Raw genomic sequence first — 26631 nt, 5'->3', positions numbered from 1 at the left:
AGCCAGAACTGATCTAGCTTTCTAGGACGGAGGAGTTGGTAGATATCAACTATCAGACAGTGTCTCAACGCAGATCATTAGGAGGGTAATGGACCTAACTTACTTCTATATCATAATCTTAAGCTTGTAACAGATATTCTGCTCATGTCATGTCCAGAATTGACCATGGATCATCCACGAGGAGTCTACCGCCTGGTCAATTGGACAATCTACTGCGGATAGCCAACGGAGATTGCGCGATAGAGTCCCGCCCAAAAATATTTCCATTTCCCCGCGCAGCGCAACCACTTCATTGCTCCTCTATATATTCCACCGTTTTGATTCCAATTACCCTGGTCTGGGTATCTCTTGAGTCATATTGATTCTGCTCAAGTGTAATTATTCGAAATTTATACCATTATCTGAGCAATCGCTGCGAAACCCTCGGTCTGTTATCAGCATTGAGCTTGCAGCATGGCCCAAGAATTTGAAAACAACAACAATGACCATCTGGTCCAGTCTTCTGATCCTGAGCACCCTGCCAATCTGATCCCCGAGCTTTGCCGCAAATTCTACAACTGGGGTTGGGTCACTGGTACTGGTGGTGGAGTGAGTGATCGCGTCCTTCGTCGCGGAGACGACTGTGGCTGAGAGTGTCAATTCATAGACTTCGATTCGTCGCGGCGACCATATCTTCATCGCGCCTTCAGGAGTCCAAAAGGAATTAATTCAACCGCACAATATCTTTGTTCTGGAGTTCCCTACTCCCAAGTACCCTCCTTCCGACCGCAAGTACATCCGCAAGCCCCTCGAACTGAAGCCGTCCGCATGCACTCCACTGTTCCTTACTGCTTTTGAGCGTGGTGCTGGCTGCTGCATCCACACGCACTCTCAGTGGGCCGTGTTGGTGACGCTCCTGGTCGAGCGCGAGAAGGGTCCCGACGCTTGCTTCGAGATCAGCAACATTGAGCAGATCAAGGGTATTCCTCGAGGCAAGGGGAAGGGCATGCTGGGCTTCTTCGACACCCTCAAGATTCCTATCATCGAGAACACTGCGTTCGAGGAGGATCTCACGGGAAGCTTGGAGAAGGCCATGGACCAGTATCCGGACACCTACGCTGTCCTGGTGAGAAGACATGGAATGTGAGTTGTATCCGCTCGTCTGACATTGAGCCTTTGAAGCTGATGGTTGTATACAGTTATGTTTGGGGTGATGACGTTGCCAAAGCCAAGACGCAGTGCGAGAGCTTGGATTATCTTTTCCAGCTTGCTGTTGAAATGCACAAGCTCGGCCTTCCGTGGGTCAAATGAACGCTCAAGCCAGCGAATGACTATCAGGGATGAGGACATAATCCAGGAATGGGGAGTCCATCAGCAGAATAACGACGAAGCACGCGACATGATGACTAGGGATCCACAGTGTATATGACGATACATGAAATTTGTCTATAGAAATTTGAGGACCTCTCGGCAGGTTAAAAGACTAACGTAGTAGTACTGGGTCCTAAGCTGGCGACAACATATAGACGCGCGTATCTGCGATATTTAAGCCACGATCCGATCAATCACGGTAATACAAGCTCAATACATATCTAGATGTCAATTATCCCTGGATCACCTGTTTTGTCGAGAAACAGTGGTATCAAAGCTCAACAGTAGCAACCCAACGAGGGAAGCCTTGGCGGGGAGCCAGGCTGGGACTTAGTTGCAGGACGACCGCGCGGATCATCCGTCCGACTTCTACATACAATCTCCAGCTGTCAACTGCAATCGCTAACCCCTCATCGACTCTGGGCCTTGTGGTCGTTTTGAGTTTTTCATACAGACTATTATTAGTCATAACATCTCTGAAATCTTAGCACCCATTGCCTTCATACCCATACAGCTATCATGGATTTGGACGCTGGAGACTCCCCGTGGGGCGGTAAGCAGGCAGCACAGTGTCACCACTCAACTCCAAATTGCCCTCTCTGATTGTAAGCATAGATGTGCCCTCGCAGTCAAGTCATGGTACACAGAGGCCGGAAACTGAAGAAGTTGGTATGTTCACGGGCGGTATTGCATACCGCGCACTTCCTAATGGCATCCTGAGACATGAGCTCATCGCTTCAGTAGCACCGGACCGATCAACACAACCCGTCAGCCCAAGCGCTACCCGTTCACCTGTTCGACGAAACCCCCGAGGTGCTCGCAAAATCAGCGCGCAGGCCACCAAGCTGGAGGCCGTGGATGACACCGTAGATCCGCTGGGTCCGCTCGGAGACAAGCCCACCGACAGTCTCGCTCCCGTCAACGAGCAAGCACCGACACCACCCCAGAAGGAGCCTTTTGCAGGTCGCGGTGCTCGTCCGACGTCATCTACATCACAAACATCTAGTACTGGTGGGTTGGGAGACTCGGTACATCTGGAAGAGGATGGTACGGGGTTCAGGGGACCGCCCCCTGTACAGCCCCCGGCAGACGCGGACGGGACGAAGAGGCAATCTCAACCCAGTATCAGCATTGAAGAGGCTGCCAAGCCGACATTCGAAATCACAGTGGGTGATCCGCACAAGGTGGGAGATCTGACAAGTAGCCACATCGTGTACCAAGTTCGGACGAAGGTAACTTCCCCTCTCTACATTTTCATTCATGCATGGGACGCAAGGCGCTGATACGCAGTACAGACAACATCGAAGGCGTACCGACAACCGGAGTTTACCGTCAGCCGCAGATACCGCGATTTCTTATGGCTTTACAATTCCATGCACAATAACAACCCTGGTGTTGTTGTGCCTCCTCCGCCTGAAAAGCAAGCTGTTGGCCGTTTCGACACCAACTTCGTTGAGTCTAGAAGGGCTGCACTTGAGCGCATGCTCAACAAGATCGCGGCGCATCCTATCCTGCAGCATGATGCGGATCTGAAGATATTCCTGGAAAGTGAATCCTTTAATATGGATGTCAAGAACAAGGAGAACAGGGAACCGGATCTAGGTCAAAACAAAGGGATGTTCAGTTCCTTTGGAATTAGCGTAGGTGGGGGTGGAAAGTTCGTAGAACACGATGATGTGAGTCCCATGTGGTTTGCATACAGTCAAGTCACTAAGCTAACTTGAGTCGAATAGTGGTTTCACGATAGGAAGATATACATGGACGCGCTGGAGAATCAACTCAAAGCTTTGCTGAAGGCAATTGATGTCGTGGTCGCGCAGCGCAAGGGATTGGCAGAAGCGGCTGGCGATTTTTCGTCTTCACTTCATGCCTTGGCCGCTGTCGAGCTGTCTCCGGCCCTTTCAAGCCCATTGGATGGACTTTCAGATTTGCAGTTGCGCATCAAGGAACTCTATGAGCGCCAAGCACAGCAGGATGTTCTGACACTAGGAATCACCATCGATGAATACCTTCGCATCATCGGAAGCGTCAAGACGGCTTTCTCTCAGCGGCAAAAAGCATTCCATAGCTGGCACGCAGCAGAGTCTGAACTGCAGAAAAGGAAGCATATCCAGGAGAAGCTGCTCAGACAAGGAAAGACGCAGCAGGATCGTCTCAATCAGGCCAACGCCGATGTGGCCGACGCGGAAAGGAAAGTGCACCAGGCTAGGCTATTATTCGATGACATGGGCCGTTTGATGCGTAATGAATTGCAGAGATTTGAGAAAGAAAAGGTGGAGGACTTCAAGTCTGGCGTTGAGACCTTCCTGGAAAGTGCAGTGGAGGCGCAAAAGGAGGTGAGTTTTACCGAACTAGTCAAGCTTCTGATCGGCGTTACTGATAGTCTTACAGTTGATCGAGCTGTGGGAGACGTTCCTCTTGCAGTTGGATGCTGGTGAAGAGGGTATCCCCTTCTTTGCGTCCCCTCCTGTTGCAGCCAATGCTCCTGCGCAACAGGCGACAGAGGAAGCCAGCGGTACAGCTCCAGTAGCTGCGGAGGAGGCGGCGTAGCTCTTCCCGGGCTAGCTCCAGACCTTTTCTCGCCATGTATAACTGAATTGCGATGATTCTTTGACCTAGTTCGCCCCGGGTCTACTTATCGCTTCGCTGGGGAGCCGCCATAGCCTTTTAAACGCACTCTCTTGTTCTGTCTCGCACTGAGCACGCAATGCCCAGATACCATTCGGAGCGTAGTGTGTTTGGTGCTTTCTCTGAACCCGATTTCTTTTAATATTTATGTCGGGTCATTACTATGGTTTGTCTTCCGTGTAAACTATATCTCACTCCTTCAAGCCCTGGTAAAAATGACATGTTCAGGGTCCATTTCAATAGTATGCTGAAATCCCTTCAGATGGTATGAGGTACATGTATATGGGCCATAAAACCGACACGACGAGGAAACAAAAACCGTGGAGCCAGAAATAAAATAGAAGAATCTCTCCGTGCAACATCGAAGGCGGCCTCCTCCAGTCAACGCACCATAAATCCCAGATGAAGATTGCGTTGAAGCCATCCGCCCTCCGTTGCGTATCATACACTCAAATCCACCGCACCCTCAGCCCCAAACGGATCAACCTATTTCTTCTTCTTCGGAGGTTCCTGCTCCATCTCCTGTCCGAACGAACTAATCAGGTCAAGCAAATTATCGTCTTCCTCCTCTGCCAGCGCGGCCTCAGCAGCAGCAGCAGCATCGGCATCAGCCGCCTCCTTGCCCTTAGCAGCGGCCTTCGTATCCGTCTCTCCTTCAGCAGGCGTATTCGCATCCCAGCTCCGTCCAAACTTGGCTCTGAAGGCAGCGAGTCGACCGGCTTCATCCTCCTCGACGTTCATCAGCTTGCTGGACGACGGGTTCCAGAGCAGCGAGTTGCGCGTGTCTCGGGTCGAGCGGTAGACGGGTGTCGGAGAGGTGGTGCGGTGTGTGAAGGTGCTGCCGTCGGAGAGGGTGATGAGCTGCGTGAAGGTGTAGGGGCGCTTGGGGCGCCGGAGGAGTGTGGCATGTCGACATTGCGAGCAGATGTAGGTGGTGGATGTCTGGACTCGGGCGGTGCTGACCGCGCTGCGGCGGAGGGGGATGTGGATTGACATTTGTGTTCGCTGATAGGGGAAACCAGGGATGCAGCGTGAGGATAGTTAAATTCCTGGGTTTTAAGTTGAATTGGGTAGCACGAGCACTGTTGCGATGGTTATCGGTCGATGGGTTTGGCCGAGAAATTTCGCGGATCGTTCATGGATCTGGGGTTATGTAAGCAGTAAACCTCCGCTGCGTTTTCTCATCGTCCGCGGCCGCGGAGGTTTCTGGGTGGATATAATCTGCTGCCGAAGTGATAATGGCTATCAATTGAAGACTATCGAAGGATTTGCTGGGCTTTCAGGATGAGTTTTAAGAGCCTTTATGGTCTTTTCTCTGATCGTTCCCTCGTGCATTCGCCCTGAGCTCCACTCGCCCAGAGCTCCGTCCGCTCTATCATCGGCGGGATGAAGCTGCCATATTCGCTATCCGTACTGTCGGCCAGAAGTATCAGAGTTGGTATGGAAGATTTGGCCTAATTCCTTACACATGTCACCTGTTCATCATCTGACCAAATATAACCAGAGCAACAATCTATACAAGCTCTACGTAACCGACTGTCCAACTTCCCCGTCCGATGCAAAGCACCTCAGCAACCATGGCCTCGCAGACAATACGGAACTTCAGCTCCAGCTTCGCAAGCTGGCAGTGAACCGAAGAAGCCGGCATCAGCCCGCCCCGCGCTTTCACTGACCGATCAAGTCCGCCTGCTCATGCGCCGTGTCCCCTACCCCGTCGCCATTATCACAGCCACAGATCCGCAGGGCCCCATCGAGAAAGCATTCCGCGGCATGACCGTCTCCTCCTTCAACACGGTTACCCTCCATCCCTCGCCCGTCATCTCGTTCAATGTGCGCCGTCCATCAGAGACCCTAACCGCCCTACAGTCCTCGGGCCGGTTCCTCGTCCATCTCCTAGCCCCGACCCCAGCAACCGCAGCCCTGGCCCGGGATTTCTCCAGGGGAAACCAGAACTTGGCGCTCCTAAGCGGAAAGGGAGACTTTGAATTCGCGCAGCATGTCTCTGCCGACGGATCCGTTACAAGACCACTACCCATCCTGCGACGGAGAGCCATCAGCCAGACAAACACCGAGGAGGAGAGTGTCGAGGACTTCCCGTTTGTGTTCGAGTGCCAGCTCAATCCTCAGCGTGTGGAGGTCTACGATCACACCATCGTCGTCGGGACCGTGGTGCAAGCGCTCTTGCGGCATCTTCCTGAGTCAGAGGCGGAGACGTCCGTATCTTCCGGCTCTGCAAAGGGTTTATGCCTGACATATGCTAATACTAAATTCTGGGAAATGGGCCATGAAATATAACTTTCGAAACCTAGAGTATGGGTTTCGACTGGGACCCATGACTGCCCACACTCATATAATTGCTTCCTACCGTCGGCTGACAGGTGAATCCAATCCGTCAGAAGCGCGCGGTGTGTCATTCAAGATTTGCGCCGCATATACACATTTTTGGCCATTTTGTACATAGAGTTCCCCTTTTATGTAAGAGAGTGCGGACGAGGGGGGGGAGGGAAAGGCACTTATCGAAAAGACGCGGAAAGAATGTACAGATTATCTATCTTTTCACACCTTCCCAGGTTGACGGATTTGTAGCGTCGGTTTTGTAAACCAGACTACGCTGGCATACTACTCACTGCCGACTCTCGGTAGGCAGATTCCCTACGGCAGGTCGCGTGCTGGCACCGCGAACATTGACCGACATATTGATATTGGACACTTTACAACGATCAAGTGATGGCAAATGGTAGGCTTTTTGATTCTTTTATCCAAGAAATCTACACAGGATGAAGGACGCAGGATCGACTGTTCTCAGGCGACGGAAATTGAGCGGAGCACTAGACGTCGGAGAGAACAAGGACCCCCTCTCGACATCAAGCACCACATCACACCGAGAGAATAACACAAGCAGAAATTGGAGACAGAACACACGCAACCAGGAGTACCCTTGGGACCCGCACAGAAGACTTCGCGAGAGCCTCTTGAATCCACCCATGCCCTAGTTAGTTTTACCGTACACAGAGCTAGGACTGCCGCTTCCGCTACCACTTCCACCACTTCCATTGCTTCCGCTACCGCTTCCACGGCTACCCGCCCGTTGGAAAGGGCTGGAAACAGGTCTCAAGCCCGAATTCAGAGCGTTATTGCTATCGGATCCCGGGCTTCTCTTGTCAGCAAGCAGCTCAGACAAGTCGAGCTGGAAAGGCTGACGACGACTCGAGTCCATGAAGTCCGAGCCATAGAGGCTGCTCCGGGCAGAACGGTTCGAGAAAGATCGGTCACGATAGACAAAGTCAGAATCGAGGTGAGAGCTAGCATTGACTAGGGGGGAAGTTGGAAAGTTGAGATACGACGGCTGCTGCACTGGACTCGTGGGGTGAGAAGACGACGCACCAACCGGAGAAGACGCGGTCTGAAGGGGACTGGACTTCAAAGGCGGGAAGCTGAGCCCTAGCAGTGATCTGTTGCTCGGAGCAGTCGATGTCAATGCGCCGAGTGGCAAGGCCGACTCGGAAAACGGATTCGTCCCGGGCAGATTACCCTCGGGGGTCAACGGACCAGGATCCAAGAGCATCTGCTGGTGTTGCTGCTGGATGGCTTGCTCGATAGCGTCACATTGCTGCCAGATTTGTTGTGCGCGCAACTGGTACTCTTGCACAGACTGCCCAATAGTAGCAAACTGCTCGTTGAAAGTTGCTTCGAGTTTTGCTTGGTCCTGCTCTCGGGCAAATTGTTCTGCTGCGCGACGCTCGCGTTCATTGAGCCCTTGCGCATTAGCAGAGACAATCCTCTCATATTGTTCGTTGATCCTAGTACGGCGGCTTTGAAGACGCTCCCGCCTCTGAATCGCAGAGCTCAACTCAGTTTCCAATGAGGACACTTCACGGGCAACAGCGGACCGAGCAGAGGCGAGCTGCTCCTTTGCCGAATTTAGCAGACTCAGCTCGTGTTCATATTTGGCTTTCTGATCCGACCACTCTCGAAGTTCTTCCTTGGGGACATTCTCCAGGTTGTCAAGCTGGTCTTCAAGCAAGGCAGTGGCCTCTTCCGTTTGCCGAATGTTCCTTTCCAGTTGCAGGGAGCGTTGTTTCTGCCTGTTTTCATCTGTTCCGCTGTGTAAACGATGGTTGTAATTGTCAAGCTCTTTCCGGATTTTTGAAATAACAAGCTTGTGATCGTTTTTGGCCTTTCTGAGCCGAGACCGCTTCTCATTCAACTTGGCTTCAGCGTTGACGATAGAGTTCTTCAGCGTAGTGGTCGGGGACGAAGGACGATACGATGGCTGCGGTGGAGTTGACACCGAAGAGACTGCTGCTTTGAAGAGTCAGTAAAGCTCGACACCGTGAGAAAGATCCGCAGGAGGTCGTTCTTACCTTGTTCCGCATCATTGGTCGCAGGAGTTTTGACACTAATGACGCATATCTCCTCATCGGTATCGCTCCGCACAAACGAGCAAGTGTAAGCACAATTGGGGGCCAGACCAGAAATCTCGCCCCGCCAATGTACCATACTCGATCCTTTCGGTGCATCCTGCACTTTGCATATTGTGGCGGTGGCCCAAAGGGCTCCATTCACGCACACGTAGAAGGGTTCCATATCCTCGCTTCCTAGACATCCAGCTTCGCAGGCTCCCGAACCGCTCGAATCATCCGCCGAAGAAAAGTCACCAGCCGCAAATTTTATCGTTGAACTGTCGATTTCTGTAATCCATACAAGCCCATCGTCCAGGGAAAGTCCTTGAAGATCATCCTCGGTCATGGGAAGACCGCGAGCTGTCTTCGACAAAGTCCTAGAGTGTTCATATTCTCTCATGACGGTTATCTTAGTGCTTGCGAGTGCCGCCCAAAACGGCTGACGACTCCGCACCTGATTTGCCTGTCTCCTGCGTTTCTTTGCCGAAATTAGTCGATCCCTACCGTCCTTGTGAGCTGTCGGAGTGACAATTTGCCCATCAGCACCGATATATGACGAAACACTGGCCCCTGACTCGAAGGCAGAATCGATTTGCGTCTGCGAGCCGGCGGAGGCTTCCGTGTCGATGCGCTTGCCGGTACGAGGAGGATTAGGCGTTCTGTTCTTCGCCATTGACCGTCTCGCCATGGCGGTGCCAGCTTGTGCCAGTATATGGACTGCGAGTAGACTCCGAATCCAGCTCGGCGACGTCTGCGGTTCCGTGCGTCGAAACTCAGTAGGCAAAAGATGCGAATATTGCGACAACATATCGGGACTGATGATGTTCGAGGAAAGAAGATGACCTATAACAAAATCCTGTATACCTTTGCTCCGTACAAGGTGCATTATCAAAACTATACCAACACAGAGGGTGTTCACCCCCCCGTTTTTTCCAAATCCTCCTCCACCTAGCGTGATGGCAACCTGAACGTGGGCCAAGTCCAGCGCGAAATTCTGCGCCCAGGTCCACATGAACAAGCCCCATATGAGTAGACAGAATCCATCCATTGCAATCATTGTACCAAGGGAAGGAGTTCCGGCGGGGCCTTGGAAGATGTCGAAATTGGACGTCAAGGAACCGGCCGATGCACCACTAGGAGGCAAGAAGGTCAAAGAGGCGAACAAAAACTGAACCAGGGTGAGAACCATGGGCGGAAGTTGGAGCAGAAAGATCAAGATCGCGATCGTGTCGTACATGGGGCACGATTTGAGAATGGTCGACGCGAGTTGGAGAGGGTTAATTGAGGCATTCGAAGGCGACCTCTTGGCACCGGTCGCTGACTTCTCAGTACGACGCGAGGCCAGTCCTGCAACATCGCCACCGGTCTGCGAGGCGACACCATTGTTCTGCACATACGACATGTCGGCAGTGCCCTTGGCGTATCCGTTCAGATGATCAGGCGCATTGCAATCCCCCTTGGAGCTATCCGGCGTTTCGTTGAGCTTGGTCGATGCTGCGGTCGTTGTGGGGATGACCGGATCGCTGGAAGAGCGAGACGATGGCAGATCGACTTGAGAGGAGGAAAGAGAACTGGACGCAGAGCCGCCGTTGAGATTACCGTTTAGATGTCCATTGGATTTCTGTTTAGCCACCTTTTTCCCTGTATTTGCGCTGCCATTCTCATGCCGATTGCTATGACTCTTCCTAGCCGTAGCCGATGAACGTGGCATCGACAGAGGAGCCTAACACCCAGGTCCGAGTCAGCTTGGCAGATTAGAGCCAAGGACTTGGACCAGGCAGGTGAGTGAAGACGAAGACAATTTTGAAGGAAAAAGGAAAATGGAGGAAGGACGACTTCGAAGGGGCGAGCAGGAAGGGAGAATGGCGATATATCAGGTTGGCAATATGTGCGGGAGCGGGATGGAAAGGAACGACAAGAGGGGTCTCGCAAAGGCGGTAGAGAGGACTAATGGTAAATGAAGAGAGAAAAAGGAAAAGACAAAGACAAGACAAGACAAGACAGGATGAGAAACTGAGGGCTGAGATAGCGTGGCGGGAGGGGCGGGTTTGAAGAGAATGGTAAGGAAAGAGAAAGGGAAAAGGAACGGAGGTTTTTTTGGTTTGGTTTTCTCGGAATCTGGATAGACGAAACGAGGCGGGAAGGGAGAGAGAGAGAGAGAGAGAGAGAGAGAGAGTAGCCTCGTAGGAAATCTAGTCTACCTTTTTACAGTAGGAGTCTAGTTCACAGGAAGGTTGGAACTGATCGTCAGAACCGGACCAGAAAAAGAAAGAAAAGAGCAGACGATTGAGCCAATGTAAGCCACTCAGCCAGATTTGCTACTGGAAGTTTGGGAGAGAAAAAGGACCCTCAGCCCAAGGCAGTAAGGCTTCCGCGTCTACTAAGCCCCAGAAGGGTAAAGGTCTGTGGCCTGAGGCACAAGTTACCGACTTTTAAATGGCACCTGCTTGACCAGTTGGCGCGTATTGGTTGGAAATACGCAATACAGTACAGCAGATCCCAGGCGGCCGGCCTATAGATGACATTATCACCTGACCAGTTGGGCTGATGGAAGAGCAGACCCAGGCAGCGTTTCATTCCGGTTGGCTGCCGAGGTTTGTTATTTTTGGGATCTTCAACCAGAGATGGAGTCGATTACTGGTATGTACTGTCCTACTCCTGCAGAAGGAATGAATACGGGGCAAAATGGCACTATTCAGATTGACATATTCTAGTTGCTCTCATTTGTTCGTATTGTGGCTGCGTTATGACAAGTCAATCTGACATAAACAGATCTGCCTATTTTACTCCGTACTGCATAACGCTTGTTTCAGAATGATTACGACGGTAACGGGGTAAGCTTCTTCTAGCTTGGCGGTTATCCGATAAACTCCTGCAAGTTTCAACCCTCCCGTGATATCTACTCCTCTATAATCAACCTCCAAAACAGATAGATTCAGGGTCTAGAATCTGTCCAAGACGAGCTCCATCAGATTGATGCCAAATCGTTTAAGAATACTGTATAGTGGATTCAAAGTCCTCTGGCACTACGGTACTTGTGTGGCCAAGATATTGACTAGCTGATATACATGCGTCCACTATGTCTGAGATGAACAGGAATGATTCGGCCTTATTTCACTCATCTTTCACTGCTCTTAGACCGACTACGTGTCCAGCATCTATCGCAACGAGATTGCTGCCTGATAGGTCAACAATGCCACGGCCCATGGTACATGACCTACTGCTTACTTTCCAGTTACCCCTCACTGACGCAAAAACTGGCCATACAAATATTCGCTTCTCTGTCAAGCTATCTTCTGCCGCCGTGCACAGGGATATGCTGTGCTCAAAGTCATTCAAAGCAGGTCGATCATCCGACGATCAAATCCTCCGCTTTCTGAGCGGGGTCGACTTTCCCAGTTCGACAGCTACAAAGGGCACAACGTCTGATCTGGTAGTCAAAGATTGGAACAGCAGAGGATTTTTTCACCAGATTCGAGCAATAGCTCTTGACTCCGATGGTTGAGTTGACCGTTTGTATTTAGGGTCATAGTATGGCTCGGTGCATGATAGCCAAACAAGTAGAGAGGTAAATGAAGATCTCTGCACTCAGAATATTGCCTACATGACTGTTGATTCTTGATTGTCAATCAATCTTCCTTAAGCCCGTCTTAATTGGATTAACTGGAAGAAACTGGGAATAACAATGAATGATCGACAGGTTTTACCCTAAAGAGGATAATCGGGCCAAACTTATTCTGGGATTTTGTCGGAAATGCCCCGGCGCCGGGTCCATTGAGTGTCATATGATACTAAGGTTTTGTTCGTGCGTAAATCTACCTAGGTAAAGTATCAAATCCACGGACCTAGGTGTACAACGATGATGGTTCAGCGGAGACGACAGTTGTGTATGGCGCCCTACCCTTCCCTGGTACAACATTGTATGGCTCGGTACCCATTATACCTATATATACGGGGACTGTAGACACAATTGCAAGTCCCTTGGTTGTTTGCTCAGTGCTCGTCGAAATCGAGCCTTATCAACGAAGGGCAACAGCCTGAACGGCAGAGCTCAATGCATAAACCGATGCAGCGTCACAAGCGTCGGGTTGCCTTTTTCGCTCTGAATTGCATCTGTTAAACTTGTGCTGATCCATGTACATCATTTAGTAACAATGCTCACCCCGCGCCGTATTGGTTTGGCCTGCATGGCAATGATAACAAGCATCCCATGATTGCACACCTCTACTAGTTAAAACCTTGGGCACCAGTGGAAAATCCCATGCATAATTTTGAGAAACGCGACAATGCACGGCAACACACAGGGACGAAAGGTCCCGTCGAAGACGACAGTTCATGCTTCTGTCACTCTCCATTGCCTGTCTATGCTGTCCTAGCTCAGGACTGAATTCTACACACTCTAAAACATATAAGAATAAAGACCTTGAGCGAGCCATCTCACCTTAGAGCGAAAGCTTTCATTTCCTTGCAGAACCCATATCCTCGACAGCATCCTCCCGATCCCAGCTTTCCACCTCCAATTTGCGGACTTGCGTCTCAATATCAAGGATCTGCTGCTGCCAGTGTTTCCTGGCTCGCTCTTGGAGATCCCACATGGTCTGAAATTGCGCCTCGACAAATGGCGGCAGGATAGTCTTCTTGTTCTGCTTGTAATCGTACACGACAATATCCTCATGCACGCGGGCAGCAGGTCGCTGACGCGCTTCGGATAAAATCATAGCCTGAAGGTCGAACGCGAATTGAGACTGCTGAGCCGAGGGGTCGTGGACTAGTTTGTGGTACACGGTGACTTTGTCGGGGTACGTCATGGGCTGCAGCAGGCGCACTCGTCAGCAAAGAATCAGAGCAAAAAGAGGGATGTCCCCGTACGAATTTGTAGTCGATTTTGAGACTGCGGACAATGACGCCAACTCCTTTTGGGCTGACCAGATTCATCCATTCTTTCCTGTGTGCTGGATCTATATGTACGGCGATGTTGCGAATGAAGTATACCCGTGCGGTTTCGGCGTATCGGAGGTACGTGACGTTATTGACGTGTCCTGGGTGGCATTGTCACAAAGCTCAGCTACATCTGCAGCTATTTTAATTATAGAAAGGGTCAAAGTCCACATACCCTGGTCAATGGTCAGTTTATCTCAGTATAAACGACAGGTGAATCGGGCAGCACTCACCATGCTATCCTGTTGCCAGCGCAGAACGTGCTCCATCAGCATAGTTCCGTTACAAGAGTCTTGCTTGCATAGGCCCTACCATTTCTCCCCAAGCTACCGTCTGCCGATATAAACCTCTCCTCTGTTCATCTGTCAGATATCCCTCACTGCCGGCGATCAGCTCGCGCCAATCCCGCGCAATGCGCTGAAGAATATCTCCTGCTTCCTTGACCTGTGGCGGCTTCAGGCCGAACATCATGCATTTTCCAATCCGTCTTTTGATCATGGTAAGCCATCGCGGATCAATGGAGTGGGGTTTAGATGGGGGTTGCTTCGAAGCCGAGGAGCGAGCATCCCGGGAGATGGGCGATATCGAGAAGAACCGGGGATAGCAACTTGAGGCTTGAGACGTGATCGCAGTGAGGCGCTGTCTTTTGAGTGTATGGATTGCGATCATCGTTCAGCTGGAATATGTACAACAGGGATAGGGGAGATTCTAGGATTGTTGCTGGTCTACTTCCCACTGATACTCAATGAGACTGAAGAAGCATGGGGGAGACGGCTAACCCCGGGCTCCCCCCACTCTCCACCTTCACAAATGCCGAAACCGAAGATATTAACATGATGTGGTTGCCGGGTCAATGGGCTAGTGACTGTCATCCAGGGAAGTAGAGCAGCACTACTCTTGAGTAGCATCGGAAATAGTAGTTTAAAGGTGGTCTAAGCACGCTCAATCTGAAGAGCAGTCCTATTGCTTCTTTCCATAATAAGCTTCTCCGCACCGCATCAGCTATATATATTCCGCATCATCTCGAGCAAAATCCCTCGGCAATAAGCAAGAAACCATATACCATTGAGGCTCGAGCCTTCTGCTAACAATTATTACTCTATATAAAAAGTTAAACGGATTGATTGAAGGAAATCCAGCCGAGGCCGTATGCTGGGTAGTCCCTAATCCACACTTAATATCAAGCCGCCCGCCAAACGACGTCACCGACATCTCCCGGCCGCAGAACAACAACATCCCGACAACGTCTTGCAGCCATCCCACCCTGACGCTGACCCTCCTTGTTGAGTCGATGCAATAACAATGACGAATCCAGAGCTCCGTCGACAAGTCATCAATATTTACAAAGGTATTCGCTCTGCATCCTGTGTTTCGTCCATTCCGCTATTTCGGCACTGAACCAAAATGCCTTCCTTCGAATAACTATACTCGTTCATCCCATTGGAAACTAATTCACATACTGCAGAACTCCTCTACATCGGACGCGAATACCCTCTTGGATATGATTATTTCAGGCAAAGGCTGCACAAAGCGTTTTCCGGCCAAGCGCATCTGACCGACGAAGAAAAGATCCGGACGGGGATAGCGAGGGCACATTTTGTAAAAAAGGGTATGATTGAAGTCTTCGTATCCAGAAATCTGGATGTCCCTGGCGTTAAAGTTTCAGCGGCTGATTATCTATGCATCAGAGATTGAAGCTATGTAAGAACGCGGACTCTACCTTTACCCCCACCACCCACCAACTCCGAGAGCCTACCCTTCCACACACCACTCTACACAAACTTCGAGCAGGATGGATTCAAAAGAGCAAGTTATTACGTATATTCTAGGATAGCCACTACTGGACCACCGTTTATCATGAGGAGATCGTTCATATCATGCATCCACACACCCGAACCTTCAGACATGATGCTGATGAGCAAACCAGGTATTATCTGAAGCGGTACCGCACGCTGAAACAGAGGTATGAGAATAAATAAATACAGTGGCGCTGCCTGAATCTGGATGAAGGTTTTGAAAATATACAAATGAAAACACAGAATAGACTTGGGGGTATCACCAATTAGGGTCGTGAGCAATAGTTGATGGACTTTTCTGGCATCCAAAAACACCAAAGCCTCCTTATCTTTATGACTCCACCGGAAGTTTCGTCAAGCAGGGTCTACCTTTTTCGACCCCACCAAGCACTCACTTCCAGACACTCTCCACTCGCGAGACCTCCTTTCTGAAACAAGTCGTTTATCATCGCGGTCCACCACCTGTCCCACTCATCCCTGCTTTTGCCGCTGGCCTCCATGAGCATTGGCTCCATGCCTTCGATCATCTGAATAACAGTCAGAAGTGCAGTTCGTCGGATTGACATCTGTTCCGCGGTCAATTGCTTGCGTGGGCGGCCTCCTTCACGTTCCCATCGCAATTCACCCAATGGAATGGCGATACGACGACTGTCCACCTTTTCAAGGATGTCAACTTCGGCATTGAAAGACAACCCAATTGTGGCGCATGGTATAGCAGTGAGTTTTCGGCGATCAAAGGCTTTCTCGACCCACGAATTATAATCCTGGAGAAACTTGTTCTGAGCTCCGGTGAAGGGTGTGGCTGGTGAAAAGGTATACGTCGCGGTGCTGTCCGCGACTTCCTGCTCTCTTGAAGCTAGTTTGCGAGCTGGGGCGGGATTCGGAAGCAGTGATCGAAATACCCAGTCAGAATCCCATACTTCCAGAATTCCTCCAGACTTGAGAACACGCAATGGTTCGCTGAGGCCAGACGCCTGCTGTGCTGGACTAGACGGACACATTCCCGCGTCTTTGATGAACACAAAGTCAAAGTAATCGTCCGGGTACGGCAGGCGAGGCTTGCGTAGGTCATGCCGCTTGAAATGCCAGTTCACACCTTTCTTGCGCAAATCGGGGGCCACTGAGACGAGGTCGATGCCGTGAAAGGCGATGTTGCGATGGCCGCGACGGCTGAAATAGTCATGACACATACTGGACCATAACCCCGACCCGCATGCGATCTCGAGAACCCTTTTGGGGGGCTGCTCGTTTAGCGATGGCGTACAAAAAGGGCCTCCGAAGACACGAATGAGCATAAGGGAGCGCAATGTCTGGCGGTGAATTTCTGGCAGGTCGCTTGGCAGGGGGTATAGATTTTCGGGGTCTCTGAGATAGGTGCGGTCCCCTTGGCGGACGAGGGGGTAGGAGGTGTAGTCGTTCATGGACGAGAGGGAGGATGTCGAAGTGCCTGCCCACGTAGGAGCAGTCGAGCTCAGGGTGGAATGAAGGTCGGACCCGGAGGCCACGGGGGTGAAGGTAGTTTGCATCATGTCCATTTCCGAATTGGAAGCTCTATCTTTTTTCTTCAGCAGTCGAGAAATGACGAAATTCTGCGATGAGCTATATGCATTCCGGCCCCCTTCGAAATCACTGTAGGAGGGAGAATTGAGCGGAGTGATTATACCATTGTAACAGGAGGTGGTGTGAGAACAGTAGGAACAGACAAAGGATCAAGCGTCGCAGCAGAAGACGAGACAGGAGGGGCAACGCAAGAAACGAGAGCTCAGGTAAGTTAATTGAAGCAGGTCTGGACTGCGGAGAAAGAGAGATTGATCCATGGGACTAAAAGACATGAATGAGAAGGAGGGGGGCAAAGACCATCGCAAAATTGCGCCTCAAGTCTCCGTCCGGTCCACGATCCTAAAATCGGCAGTCGAACTCCACTGGATGACTCCGACAAAAGTGTCTAAGATTTTCTTACCTAGGTCTGGGAGACTGGGACTCTCGTCGGTCGTCGGGAGTCTAAAGACTAAAAGGAGAAACTATAACGTCGTTTAAATTACTCCTCCGTAGTTACCACTCAACGGGAATACTACACTGAACGGTTCCAGACACGACCAAGATTTCAAGACAGTCCAAGACACAGTCAAAACAACCAATCTGACCATTATTGTTGATGTTAAACTAGGATGCCACCGTCATAATTCTCATTTTACCCGGTCCTTGTCTTGAACGGAGAAAAAAGCGATACTCCGTGTGTGGCGGAATTCCAAGCCTGACCCTACGTACTCGACTCCGTTAGCTAGAATCAGATATCCCCGCTGGCCCACGCCCATCAACTTATCAGGGGCTCTCTCTCTGTCTTTCATTCCCTTCGTTTTTGAGTTTCTTTTTCTGTTACACATCCAGACTCCAGACAATGGAGGCTGTAGATAAATAGATAGTCTGCACTGATACTCTGCAGGGACTGCTAGTAAAAGTACATCCTACACACTAGTACAAACTACTACACAGATACTGTGTTGAATGCAGGTGCAGGAGCACCGACCATGTTACACAAAATGAAACAATGGAACCGCAATAGTCGATCATCTCATGATTGATACTACATTGTACTACCCGGTCTGGTGGACTACGCTCTCAAACGAGTAATACTACCTATTCAGTCTATCCCATAAGGAGAGATCGTCCGAACGGGAACTCGATGATGAATGGCCGTTGAATTAAGAGGTAGAGATTTTCAAGGAAACAAGTTCTTCCCCTTGTAATAATGACAATAATATTCAAAGCATAGAACCAACTTCCCACCCAAGACGGAAATTGGTAATGCAGATTGCCAACTGTAACGGACACCCAGCCCAACCAGAACACGCTTTGGTCTGTGTTCCCGGGCAGGCTAACGTAGGTACGGTACAGCCTACATGAGTCTAGTCACACTAGTGGCTCTAGTTCAGGATATTAGTTCTCTCATTGGAATCTCGATTGTCACCGCGTTGTGCCTGAGGAAAGTCCAGGAGAGACAAATACGAAAGAAGCACAATAGTCCAACGTGTTATAATTTACATGTGATCAACTGGGTACTTGTAGCCTATCTTGATATGCATAAGGAAGTATCATCCGGTGACAGATGGGGTGCAAAATCTGACACCTCTATCCGATGTATCTATCCACCAGTGCTGAAAACGGCGACCAGGCTCCAGACGGGCTCCTGCAGATGGAAGTCACGGGTGGCGGTCCGTTGCAATATGTACACGTGCCTGCACAGGTCACATTGTGTTCTGAGTACACTAGTCGTCAGCACCAGTACCTAGGCGCTCAGACAGATTGGTAGTATCTACGGGTATCTGCTCCATAGCTTGAAGGGCTTAGAACAGAAGGATGAGATAGAAAGCTGTTCAAAGGATCCACGGACGATTACCATATACCGGGGTTACGATTCCCTATCTGAAGCCAGACATTCTGGATAAGAATGCTTCTCCGATTCTTGACTTATCTTGGCATACTGTATGCGATCAACATGGCCGACTGACGCGTGACGACTCGGATTGTCCTCGTCTCCTTAATCGTGGTAGTTTCTGCTATCCCTTGATTACAATACTAACAATTGACATGTTGTCAAATATGTGCAATAATTGTCTGTCTCTTCCTGTCATTGAACCAACAGCTGACTACGCCATCTGCACGATGTCTTATCCATCATATTTAGTCATCCAGTCAAATTATGGCGTACCATTTCCGGACTTGATATCAGCTGCAGCCCTCGAGTACAGTTGTCTCGTACATGTATCAACTACCCATCCATGCGCAGTGAAGGATTCACGACTGGCAAAAGTCCGATCATATTTCCATTCCTGCAAAGCAAGCTCGGATAATAGTAAACTTATGACCTCTGCAGCTAGCACATAGTACAGTTGTTCTCTTGTTCACGCGACGCTGAAGACGAGACAAGTACATCCGTGGTCAGAAAGTACTACGGTGAAGCCGTACTGGGGGCGGCGTCTGAGCAATGTTGATCGGCCTCTGTCCTCGATGGTTGATGTTGGTGCACTGAGGCCCCCGTTCTAAGCAAAAATACTACCAGGAAAGGTCGATCAAGTATAAAGCGCTTTAAGCAGCTCACGACGGTGTACTGAGAACCCGGAGAGGCTATGGTGGGATGCCTACAACATCGCACAGCATACATGCTTGTAGGGTGAGGTTGAACTATCAGGCTATTCCTTGTATTGATAAGTATGTATTCTAGGATGGCAGTGACATTTCCGCGTTCCAGAAATTGTTGGCGAGCATACTGGATCAAAATCGAGGACGTATGGAGTAGTGTAGCACAAGTCCGTAGTCTTCGATGCGCAAACAGCCTCGATCATCGCTTTCGTCTCAGTAAGCCATACGTGCGACTCAACTGCGTTTGACAACCTGAAAAGACCCATGAACAAATTAATATAGCGCTGATGCGATCTATTTCAAAGATCTGAAGCCAAGTGTCGAGGGGAAAGCTGGAGATTTGGCGTGTTGGGCTGGTCTTGGCCCTGTCATTGTTGGCGAATCATGTTCTCGGGCATAGTATCACGTGACCATACGACTCCCGCCTTCGATGCAAACCACTTCGCAGCATCAAGGCGACGGAACCGCCATCTCAACCAGACCCTTGATGCTTCTACTTCATCAATCGATAAGGATACTTATTCGCATTTTTTGATCTCCTTGGCCCATTCACACTTTGGAGCCTTGATAGCCATCTGGTACAGGCTCATTGCCCGGGACCTTCTCCCTCAGCGCTTGTGACTTGCTCGCCCGCCCGCTCTCCCGCCCCTATCGTTGACAATCGCTTGCTCGGTCGGCGGATAAACGAATACTAGAGACAGGAAGGAGGCTGTTCGTGGTGATTTCCGCTGCAGTCAATACTTCGGAAGGACTATCTAGGGGGCGGTTCCGCTTCAGGACCCCATGTTGAAGAGAAGGAGAGACCGCATTATTCGATCCTCGACTCCTCCTTTCTCTCCCTCTGCTACTCTCAGCCCTGCGTCGTCGACTCGGAGCATCTTCACAACCTCGCTTCAAGCAACCCGCTCACGGTTTCATCTGCCACGTTAAATGGCAGATGGTACCTACAGGTTCCAGCAGCCTGGGGCCGGGCAGTTCTTCTTTCAAACGCAACCACAACAGCACTCTCACCAACGACATATCGCACGAAACGGGACGAATTCACCCACTGGAAGACTGAAGTTCAACCACGATACTCCCTCACCTTCCCGATCTCCTCCTCTCAGTCAGACCGCGGCTCTCAATCCATTCAACATGTACAGCCAAACTCATCAAGGGCAGCATGTCATGATGAATGGCGGCCAAGCCCATCAGCGGTTTGGCATGCAGATCCCAAAGTTTCAGTCGCAGAGTCATCACCCGCACCATACGCAGCAACCTCATCACCACACGCACCACAATCAAGCTTCACACAACGTCAACCACCAACACAACTTCTCGAGCGGGGCATTAACTTCCGCGACTCCCCACTTTACCCCGAGCCACATCCAAAATGGGGCTCACACTAATGTTGACGAAGATATTGACGAATCGATGAATGAGCACTGGCAGCAACAACTTCAGTTGGCCGCGGAATCACGGCAGGCCAGCTCTCCCCACTATCATGCCCGGTCTGTCGCGCAACAAGCCAAGGGCATCCAGATTGCCCCTAGCCAACCGGAGACACAAGATCAAGTCTCTGACGGGCAGAACGGGGTGGTCAAGGCCAAGGCATCTTCACGGCAAGGTTGGCACGCCTTGGATTTCGGCGGACAGGGACTGCGCGCGCTGTCCACGTCTCTGTTCAACTATGTTTTCCTGGAGAAATTGTATCTGAATCATAACAAGCTGAAAGCCCTCCCACCTACCATAGGGCAACTTCGGAAATTAAATCACTTGGACCTGTCAGGCAACGACCTCACCGAGCTCCCAGAGGAGATCGGCATGCTCACGAATCTGAAGAAGCTCTACCTGTTCGACAACAATATCCGCACACTTCCTTACGAGATGGGCTACCTTTACAGGCTGGAAACACTCGGCGTTGAGGGCAACCCACTGAATGATGTCCTGAAGTCTCACATCATGAAAGACGGTACCAAGGCTTTGATCAAATATCTCAAGGAAGAGATGCCAGGTTAGTAGAATTGCAGATATTCTTAAGCGTTCTTTCTTGCACAAGTCTACTGACACTGATGGCAGTTCACCTCCCACCCCCGGACCGGGACTGGATTGTCCTCGACGAAACCGCCAGCTCCTCGAACCATCGTACTGACAAAGTTACTGTCTTGTCATACAACACACTCTGTGATTCCTCCGCGACTCAGTCACACTACGGCTACGCCCCAGCTCGCGTTCTTTCCTGGGAGTTTAGAAGGGAGCTCATCTTGAACGAGCTCAGGTCTCACGATTCGGATATCATTTGTCTTCAGGAAATCGACCAAGGAAGCTATAATGAATATTTCCGGGAACAGCTGGCTTACAATGATTACAAGGGTGTTTACTGGCCACGAGGAAGGGCTATGGGAATGCAGGAGGAGGACGCCAAATGCGTGGATGGATGTGCCACCTTCTTCAAGGGCAGCAAGTTCATCCTTCTCGACAAACAGCTGATCAATTTTGGCCAGACAGCCGTGCGGCGCCCAGATGCAAAAGGTCAAGACGACATCTATAACCGACTCTGGCAGAAGGATCATATTGCAGTTGTCGTATTCCTTGAAAACAGGCAGACCGGTTCGCGGTTCATTGTCGTGAATGCCCATCTCTACTGGGATCCAGCGTTCAAGGATGTGAAACTGATTCAGACGGCTATTCTGATGGAAGAACTCACCAAATTGTCGGAGACGTATGCCAAATGGCCCCCGTGCACCGACAAGGCGGCTTTCCGATTCTCCAAAGAGGAGGGACAATCAGAAACGCCACCTCTGGAGGAACCGGCGCCGTCCATGCAATATGCCAGTGGCGATCAGATCCCTCTCCTGATGTGTGGAGATTTGAACTCGGCTCCGGGTTCTGCAGCATACAATCTAATTGCGCACGGTCGGCTCGACGAGGAGCACCCGGATTTAGAGAAGCGTCTTTACGGCAATCTCAGCAAAGTCGGTATGACGCATCCTTTCAAGTTGAAGTCCGCATATGGAGCTATTGGCGAACTTCCCTTCACGAACTACACGCCAGACTTCAAAGATATCCTTGATTATATCTGGTATTCTTCAAACTCGCTTCATGTTTCGGCGTTACTCGGAGAGGTGGACAAGGACTATCTACAGAGGGTGCCCGGATTCCCTAATTATCATTTTCCAAGTGATCATATCGCATTGCTGGCGGAGTTTACAGTTAAAGGGAAAAAGGGTAAGGTTGTGGAGGCGGACTTTGGGCCGCAACGGAATTGAGGGAATGGAGCATGTTGAACGTCATGAGACTGGTGTTTGTGTAGCCGGTTTGTCTTGTTCTTTCGGAAACTTTGGGGTCCTCTCGTGTATCTCTGGTGTTGTTATTTGCTTTGCTCTGTCGTTTTCTACATTTCCTGTGGTTACATTCCTTGCTTTTGCTGTCAACCGAGGGCACTTGCTCAATTGAACTCGCTTGTCATGTTCTTGGAAATTAGTCGTCAATTGCGCGGTATCCTTTTCTACTCCTGGATCTTCTGCGCCTTTGGTGTCTTCTTGAGTGCTGTCACCTCACTGTCAACTCAGCCGCGCCTAGTCACGATCGACGCCATAGGCAGCGAATGCGGCTTGAGGTAGCGGGATAACATCGCCCTGTCTTTTCATCCTCTCAATCTGGGCGAATGGGGATCATCGTTACCGTGTACGTCTTTGATTTCGCTACTTCATGAATAAATGCCGTGGCCTCTAGAAGCTAGAGGACCGGCTTGCTGCTGTTTGAATTATCAATCGCTGGTGTGATTGTAGATAAGCGAGATTACCTGAATGAGTTTACGATGTTGTACCGCCTACGACCTACAAACAAGTAAGGAATGAAGATAGTATACATTTCTAGCTGTGTATTGTACAGTGCAGGAGGATGATGGGGATGCAATGCAATATCTGTCACAAATGGATATCCGGTATCCTAACATGTTCCTAGAAACAGGGAAAACAGGCTACTCCTTCGACGAATCTTCTATCCTTCTCCACACGCCGACAAAACCTCCACCCACAATCCTGGCCCCGACTTTAGGTCGGCAGACCAGCACGCTCTCCTCTTGCCTTGCAGCTTCTTCGAGAGCAGCAGGCACGCTTTCCACCCCAGCGTCAGAAGAGTCTTCCTCGGCCTCCGCCGAGTCCGCGGCCTCAGTCCACGAGGACGGGTCCGCACGCGACTTCTTCACGGCGAACCGCACATCCCAGAGCCGACCACTGCTGATGCCAGAGCCGAGCTCCACGACCTTCTCAAGGATGAAGGGGAGCTTTTGCCGTCGGATGAGGTCCACGCAGTCGCCGACCTGGGTCACGCTCGGCATGAACACGACCAGAATGCCGTCTCTTTTCAGGATGGGGCCGACGTGGGGGATACGCAGGTGTGCGGACGGCATGTCGAGGATAGCGTAGGAGAGGAACGGCTCGACTGTGGGGCTGCTCGAGAGAAGGGAACTCGATGCGCGTGCCTTCTTCTGCACTGCGATCCAGTTCTCTACGTGGCCGACGTAGAAGTCGACATTACCGGCGTAGATTCCGCGGCGGAACCCGCGGACGATCTTCTCGGCGTGGGCGGAGAATTTGGGGGAGACGTCTACGGTGTGGATGATGGCGCGTCGGTGGGCGCGCCAGGTGTCCCATTGTTGTTGTTGAGTTTGCTGCTCGGCGGATTCGTCTGGTGATTCTTGGGCGGTGTTGCTGGTTGATTTGGGGTCTGCCTTTTCCACGTCGGTTCCGGGGCGGATCGGTCGTCCCTGCAGGTATTGGATCTGAGACTTTTGTGGGAGAGGAGGTGGAACTGAGTTGGCTGCTTGGATCGCGCGCGCGAGGTGCAGAGTTAGGGAGCCATGACCTGTGCCAGACTCGAGGATTTCCAACGGTGGCTGTTCCTGGGATCCTTCTGCTGGGGGAGTGACGTGGATATCGAGGAGGGACACAATCAAGTTGGCATCTGCGGAATAGATCTACTGGGACGTTCGTGAGTAGGAGTTTGGACTAGAGAGCAATGGCGATTGATCTCATACTGGTGTGACGAGTCGGGGTGTCATAGAAACATATTCGTCGAGGGTCGGAAGGCTGAGTCGGTAGTCAGGGCCTGCATTGCGACGGTGAATTAGCTATATATTTCTTATGGGTAAGGGCCTCAGATGGACCTACCCTTGTGCGCCTTGACAAGATCTCGTACTCGCTGGCCGATGATGCTATCGTGTTCCAGTACTCCTCGTCGCACATCGGTCTTCTGCCCTCTCCGAAGGGGCTTCGTTAATGATGGAGTTTTGCCATGAACAACGACTCTGTCCCCCTCTAACACGAACATTGATCAGCATACACAGGCACAAGAGGCATTGACTATCTGAGTGGACTGTACCTCTAAAATAAGAGAAATTCGTGTCAATTGACCCCGAAAATTTTGGGACGGGCTTTGAGGGAATCAGCCCCAAAGCTCGGCGCAGAGATTGAAAAAGACGAGCCATCCGACACTGCTTGCCGATAGAAGAGGGGATTAAAAGGAACCAGGAAAATGTCGAGAAAATCCGTTGTTCAATTGCGACGGGGGTTTTGGCAATGGCCAGAATCAAAACTTTCTGACGGTTATCGGACTTGTCGCTATCGGCACTTATCTATCTCTGTCCACTTATCAAAACAGGGGCGCGTGGGGACTGGGGGATTTCCATTGTCCCAATCCAGCGCCTCCGCATTAATAGGCCCAGAAGAGCATCGAAAAACCACCCAATTATTATGCGTAATTCTTTCACCAGTACTCAAGTGCGGATGGTGAAGCAAGTAAAGTAAAGATGTCAAGTCAAATCGAGTTTAGTTGCATTCTGACCGATGCGCGGGGCAGTAGATAACTGTTGATTCCCCCCGCGGGATATCTTTCTTTTAGTTTTTTGATTCATGTTCTCAATCCATTGAGCCATCTATTATCCTGACTCGACCTAGGAACTTTCAGTCCTGCACTCTAGCTTATTTCTGCCATTTAGGTTCCCCTATCCAGTGGGTCTCCATTGACATCGTCTGCATCACTGAGCTAGCATCTTACCATAATTCTGTCTGTATTCAGTCTTTCGTCGTACTGAAGGGTTACCTCTTGTCACCATGGGTTCCACCGAACTCCCTTATATGAAGACCAATCCCAAAATCATCTTCTTCACTGATTTTGATGGGACCATTACACTGGCAGATAGTAAGCACACCTGGCTTTAAAATATGCTATCAGAAGCTAATTATCCGCTGTCAACCTCAGGCAATGATTTTCTGGTAAACTTATGGCGTGAAACCTGATTTGGCGTCTCAGGCTTATATATTCAGACCGACAATCTTGGATACGGACGAGAAAAACGTCGCCAAGGGAACTACGATGTGCTCCACGGCAGAGCTAGCTTCCGGTATGTGCAATGCAGCAAGCGCATGAAGTTGTTCCCAGCGAAGGCCTCCGCTGACTTCTTCGATTGTTTACAGTGATGCCTTCCGCGATATGTTGGACAGCGTCAAGACGCCTTTCGACAAGTGCATCGAGATCCTCCAGGAGAACATGAAACTTGACCCCCACTTTATCGAGTTCTACTACTGGGCCGAGGAAAACAATGTTCCAATTGTGGTCTTGTCGTCGGGGATGAAGCCCATTATTAGTGCCTTGTTCGAGTCATTGCTGGGACACAAGCCTCGAAGCCATTTGCACATTGTTTCCAACGACGTGGAGAGCCGCGACGGCAAGGACATCAACACCGCAGGCGGTTGGAAAATCAAGTACCACGACGACAGGTGAGAATATCGAAGACTCCTGTAGTAAATGTTGCTTTCGGAGCCTAAACTGCGCCTTCGATAGTCATTTCGGACATGACAAATCCTTGGAGATCAAGCCGTACGCCGCATTGCCGGAAGACAAGCGTCCTACTTTGCTCTATGCTGGAGATGGTGTCTCCGATCTGTCTGCTGCCGCAGAGACTGACCTTCTTTTTGCCAAAAAGGGGCATGGTAAGCCAGAACTCTCTGGTCGATCTTTGAGTACGCTACTAATCACAATTCAGATCTGGTGACCTACTGCGAGCGTGAAGGAATGCCATTCACCACGTTCGAAAGTTGGGAGACGATCCTGGACACTACAAAAGACATTCTAAGCGGTAAGGTATCATTGAAGAAAGTGGCTGAAGAAGGATTGAAAAAGGTGCATGAGCAAGGCAATTAAGATGATTCCACCGCCGCTGTATAGATTCGGGAGACGTTGGATTTCTTCGATTGGTTTTGGACGTTCAATAGACGGGGGGGAAACACCCTCCGATAATAGCTATACTTATCTATACATATGGAGAGAGAGAGAACGGCTATATAGAAATTGATTAGACGAGGGTCACTAACTAAGATTTCATCGGACAAGTA

General features: G+C 50.5%; 9 protein-coding genes across 9 annotated transcripts; 5 read left to right on the top strand and 4 right to left on the bottom strand.

Annotated features, from left to right (window-relative positions):
• Positions 1-453: 453 nt before the first annotated feature.
• On the top strand, positions 454-1290 carry mde1 (methylthioribulose 1-phosphate dehydratase MDE1; the record flags this gene model as incomplete). Its single annotated transcript, XM_033554507.1, has 3 exons — positions 454-588; positions 647-1122; positions 1179-1290. 3 exons carry the CDS (start codon positions 454-456, stop codon positions 1288-1290), a joined length of 723 nt encoding a protein of 240 aa, XP_033410398.1.
• Positions 1291-1869: 579 nt separating this feature from the next.
• On the top strand, positions 1870-3900 carry ALT_5720 (sorting nexin 1; the record flags this gene model as incomplete). The annotated part of the gene is made up of 5 exons (XM_089599953.1): positions 1870-1903; positions 1966-2582; positions 2646-3026; positions 3084-3686; positions 3742-3900. 5 exons carry the CDS (start codon positions 1870-1872, stop codon positions 3898-3900), a joined length of 1794 nt encoding a protein of 597 aa, XP_089455830.1.
• Positions 3901-4464: 564 nt separating this feature from the next.
• Positions 4465-4974, bottom strand: ALT_5719 (mitochondrial 54S ribosomal protein bL31m; the record flags this gene model as incomplete). Its single annotated transcript, XM_033554509.1, has 1 exon — positions 4465-4974. The coding sequence occupies one exon, from the start codon at positions 4972-4974 to the stop codon at positions 4465-4467; it is 510 nt and encodes a 169-aa protein (XP_033410400.1).
• Positions 4975-5364: 390 nt separating this feature from the next.
• Positions 5365-6273, top strand: ALT_5718 (flavin reductase family protein; the record flags this gene model as incomplete). Its single annotated transcript, XM_033554510.2, has 2 exons — positions 5365-5416; positions 5483-6273. 2 exons carry the CDS (start codon positions 5365-5367, stop codon positions 6271-6273), a joined length of 843 nt encoding a protein of 280 aa, XP_033410401.2.
• A 694-nt stretch (positions 6274-6967) lies between these two features.
• On the bottom strand, positions 6968-10092 carry ALT_5717 (putative ubiquitination network signaling protein acrB; the record flags this gene model as incomplete). The annotated part of the gene is made up of 2 exons (XM_089599952.1): positions 6968-8280; positions 8343-10092. 2 exons carry the CDS (start codon positions 10090-10092, stop codon positions 6968-6970), a joined length of 3063 nt encoding a protein of 1020 aa, XP_089455829.1.
• Positions 10093-12838: 2746 nt separating this feature from the next.
• On the bottom strand, positions 12839-16650 carry ALT_5716 (uncharacterized protein; the record flags this gene model as incomplete). The annotated part of the gene is made up of 4 exons (XM_033554512.2): positions 12839-13192; positions 13251-13420; positions 13667-13958; positions 15511-16650. The coding sequence occupies 4 exons, from the start codon at positions 16648-16650 to the stop codon at positions 12839-12841; spliced, it is 1956 nt and encodes a 651-aa protein (XP_033410403.2).
• A 3739-nt stretch (positions 16651-20389) lies between these two features.
• Positions 20390-22503, top strand: ALT_5715 (CCR4-Not complex 3'-5'-exoribonuclease subunit Ccr4; the record flags this gene model as incomplete). Its single annotated transcript, XM_033554514.2, has 2 exons — positions 20390-21248; positions 21314-22503. 2 exons carry the CDS (start codon positions 20390-20392, stop codon positions 22501-22503), a joined length of 2049 nt encoding a protein of 682 aa, XP_033410405.2.
• Positions 22504-23216: 713 nt separating this feature from the next.
• Positions 23217-24725, bottom strand: ALT_5714 (tRNA (adenine-N(1)-)-methyltransferase; the record flags this gene model as incomplete). Its single annotated transcript, XM_033554515.2, has 4 exons — positions 23217-24215; positions 24276-24346; positions 24409-24555; positions 24620-24725. 4 exons carry the CDS (start codon positions 24723-24725, stop codon positions 23217-23219), a joined length of 1323 nt encoding a protein of 440 aa, XP_033410406.2.
• A 625-nt stretch (positions 24726-25350) lies between these two features.
• Positions 25351-26440, top strand: ALT_5713 (putative Phosphoserine phosphatase; the record flags this gene model as incomplete). Its single annotated transcript, XM_089599951.1, has 5 exons — positions 25351-25438; positions 25550-25640; positions 25714-26016; positions 26081-26229; positions 26283-26440. 5 exons carry the CDS (start codon positions 25351-25353, stop codon positions 26438-26440), a joined length of 789 nt encoding a protein of 262 aa, XP_089455828.1.
• Positions 26441-26631: the final 191 nt, after the last annotated feature.

The sequence above is a fragment of the Aspergillus lentulus genome, assembly GCF_001445615.1.
Source record: "Aspergillus lentulus DNA, contig: Alt09, strain: IFM 54703, whole genome shotgun sequence".
Lineage (NCBI taxonomy): Eukaryota > Fungi > Ascomycota > Eurotiomycetes > Eurotiales > Aspergillaceae > Aspergillus > Aspergillus lentulus.
This window is presented reverse-complemented; position numbering and strand designations above follow the sequence as displayed.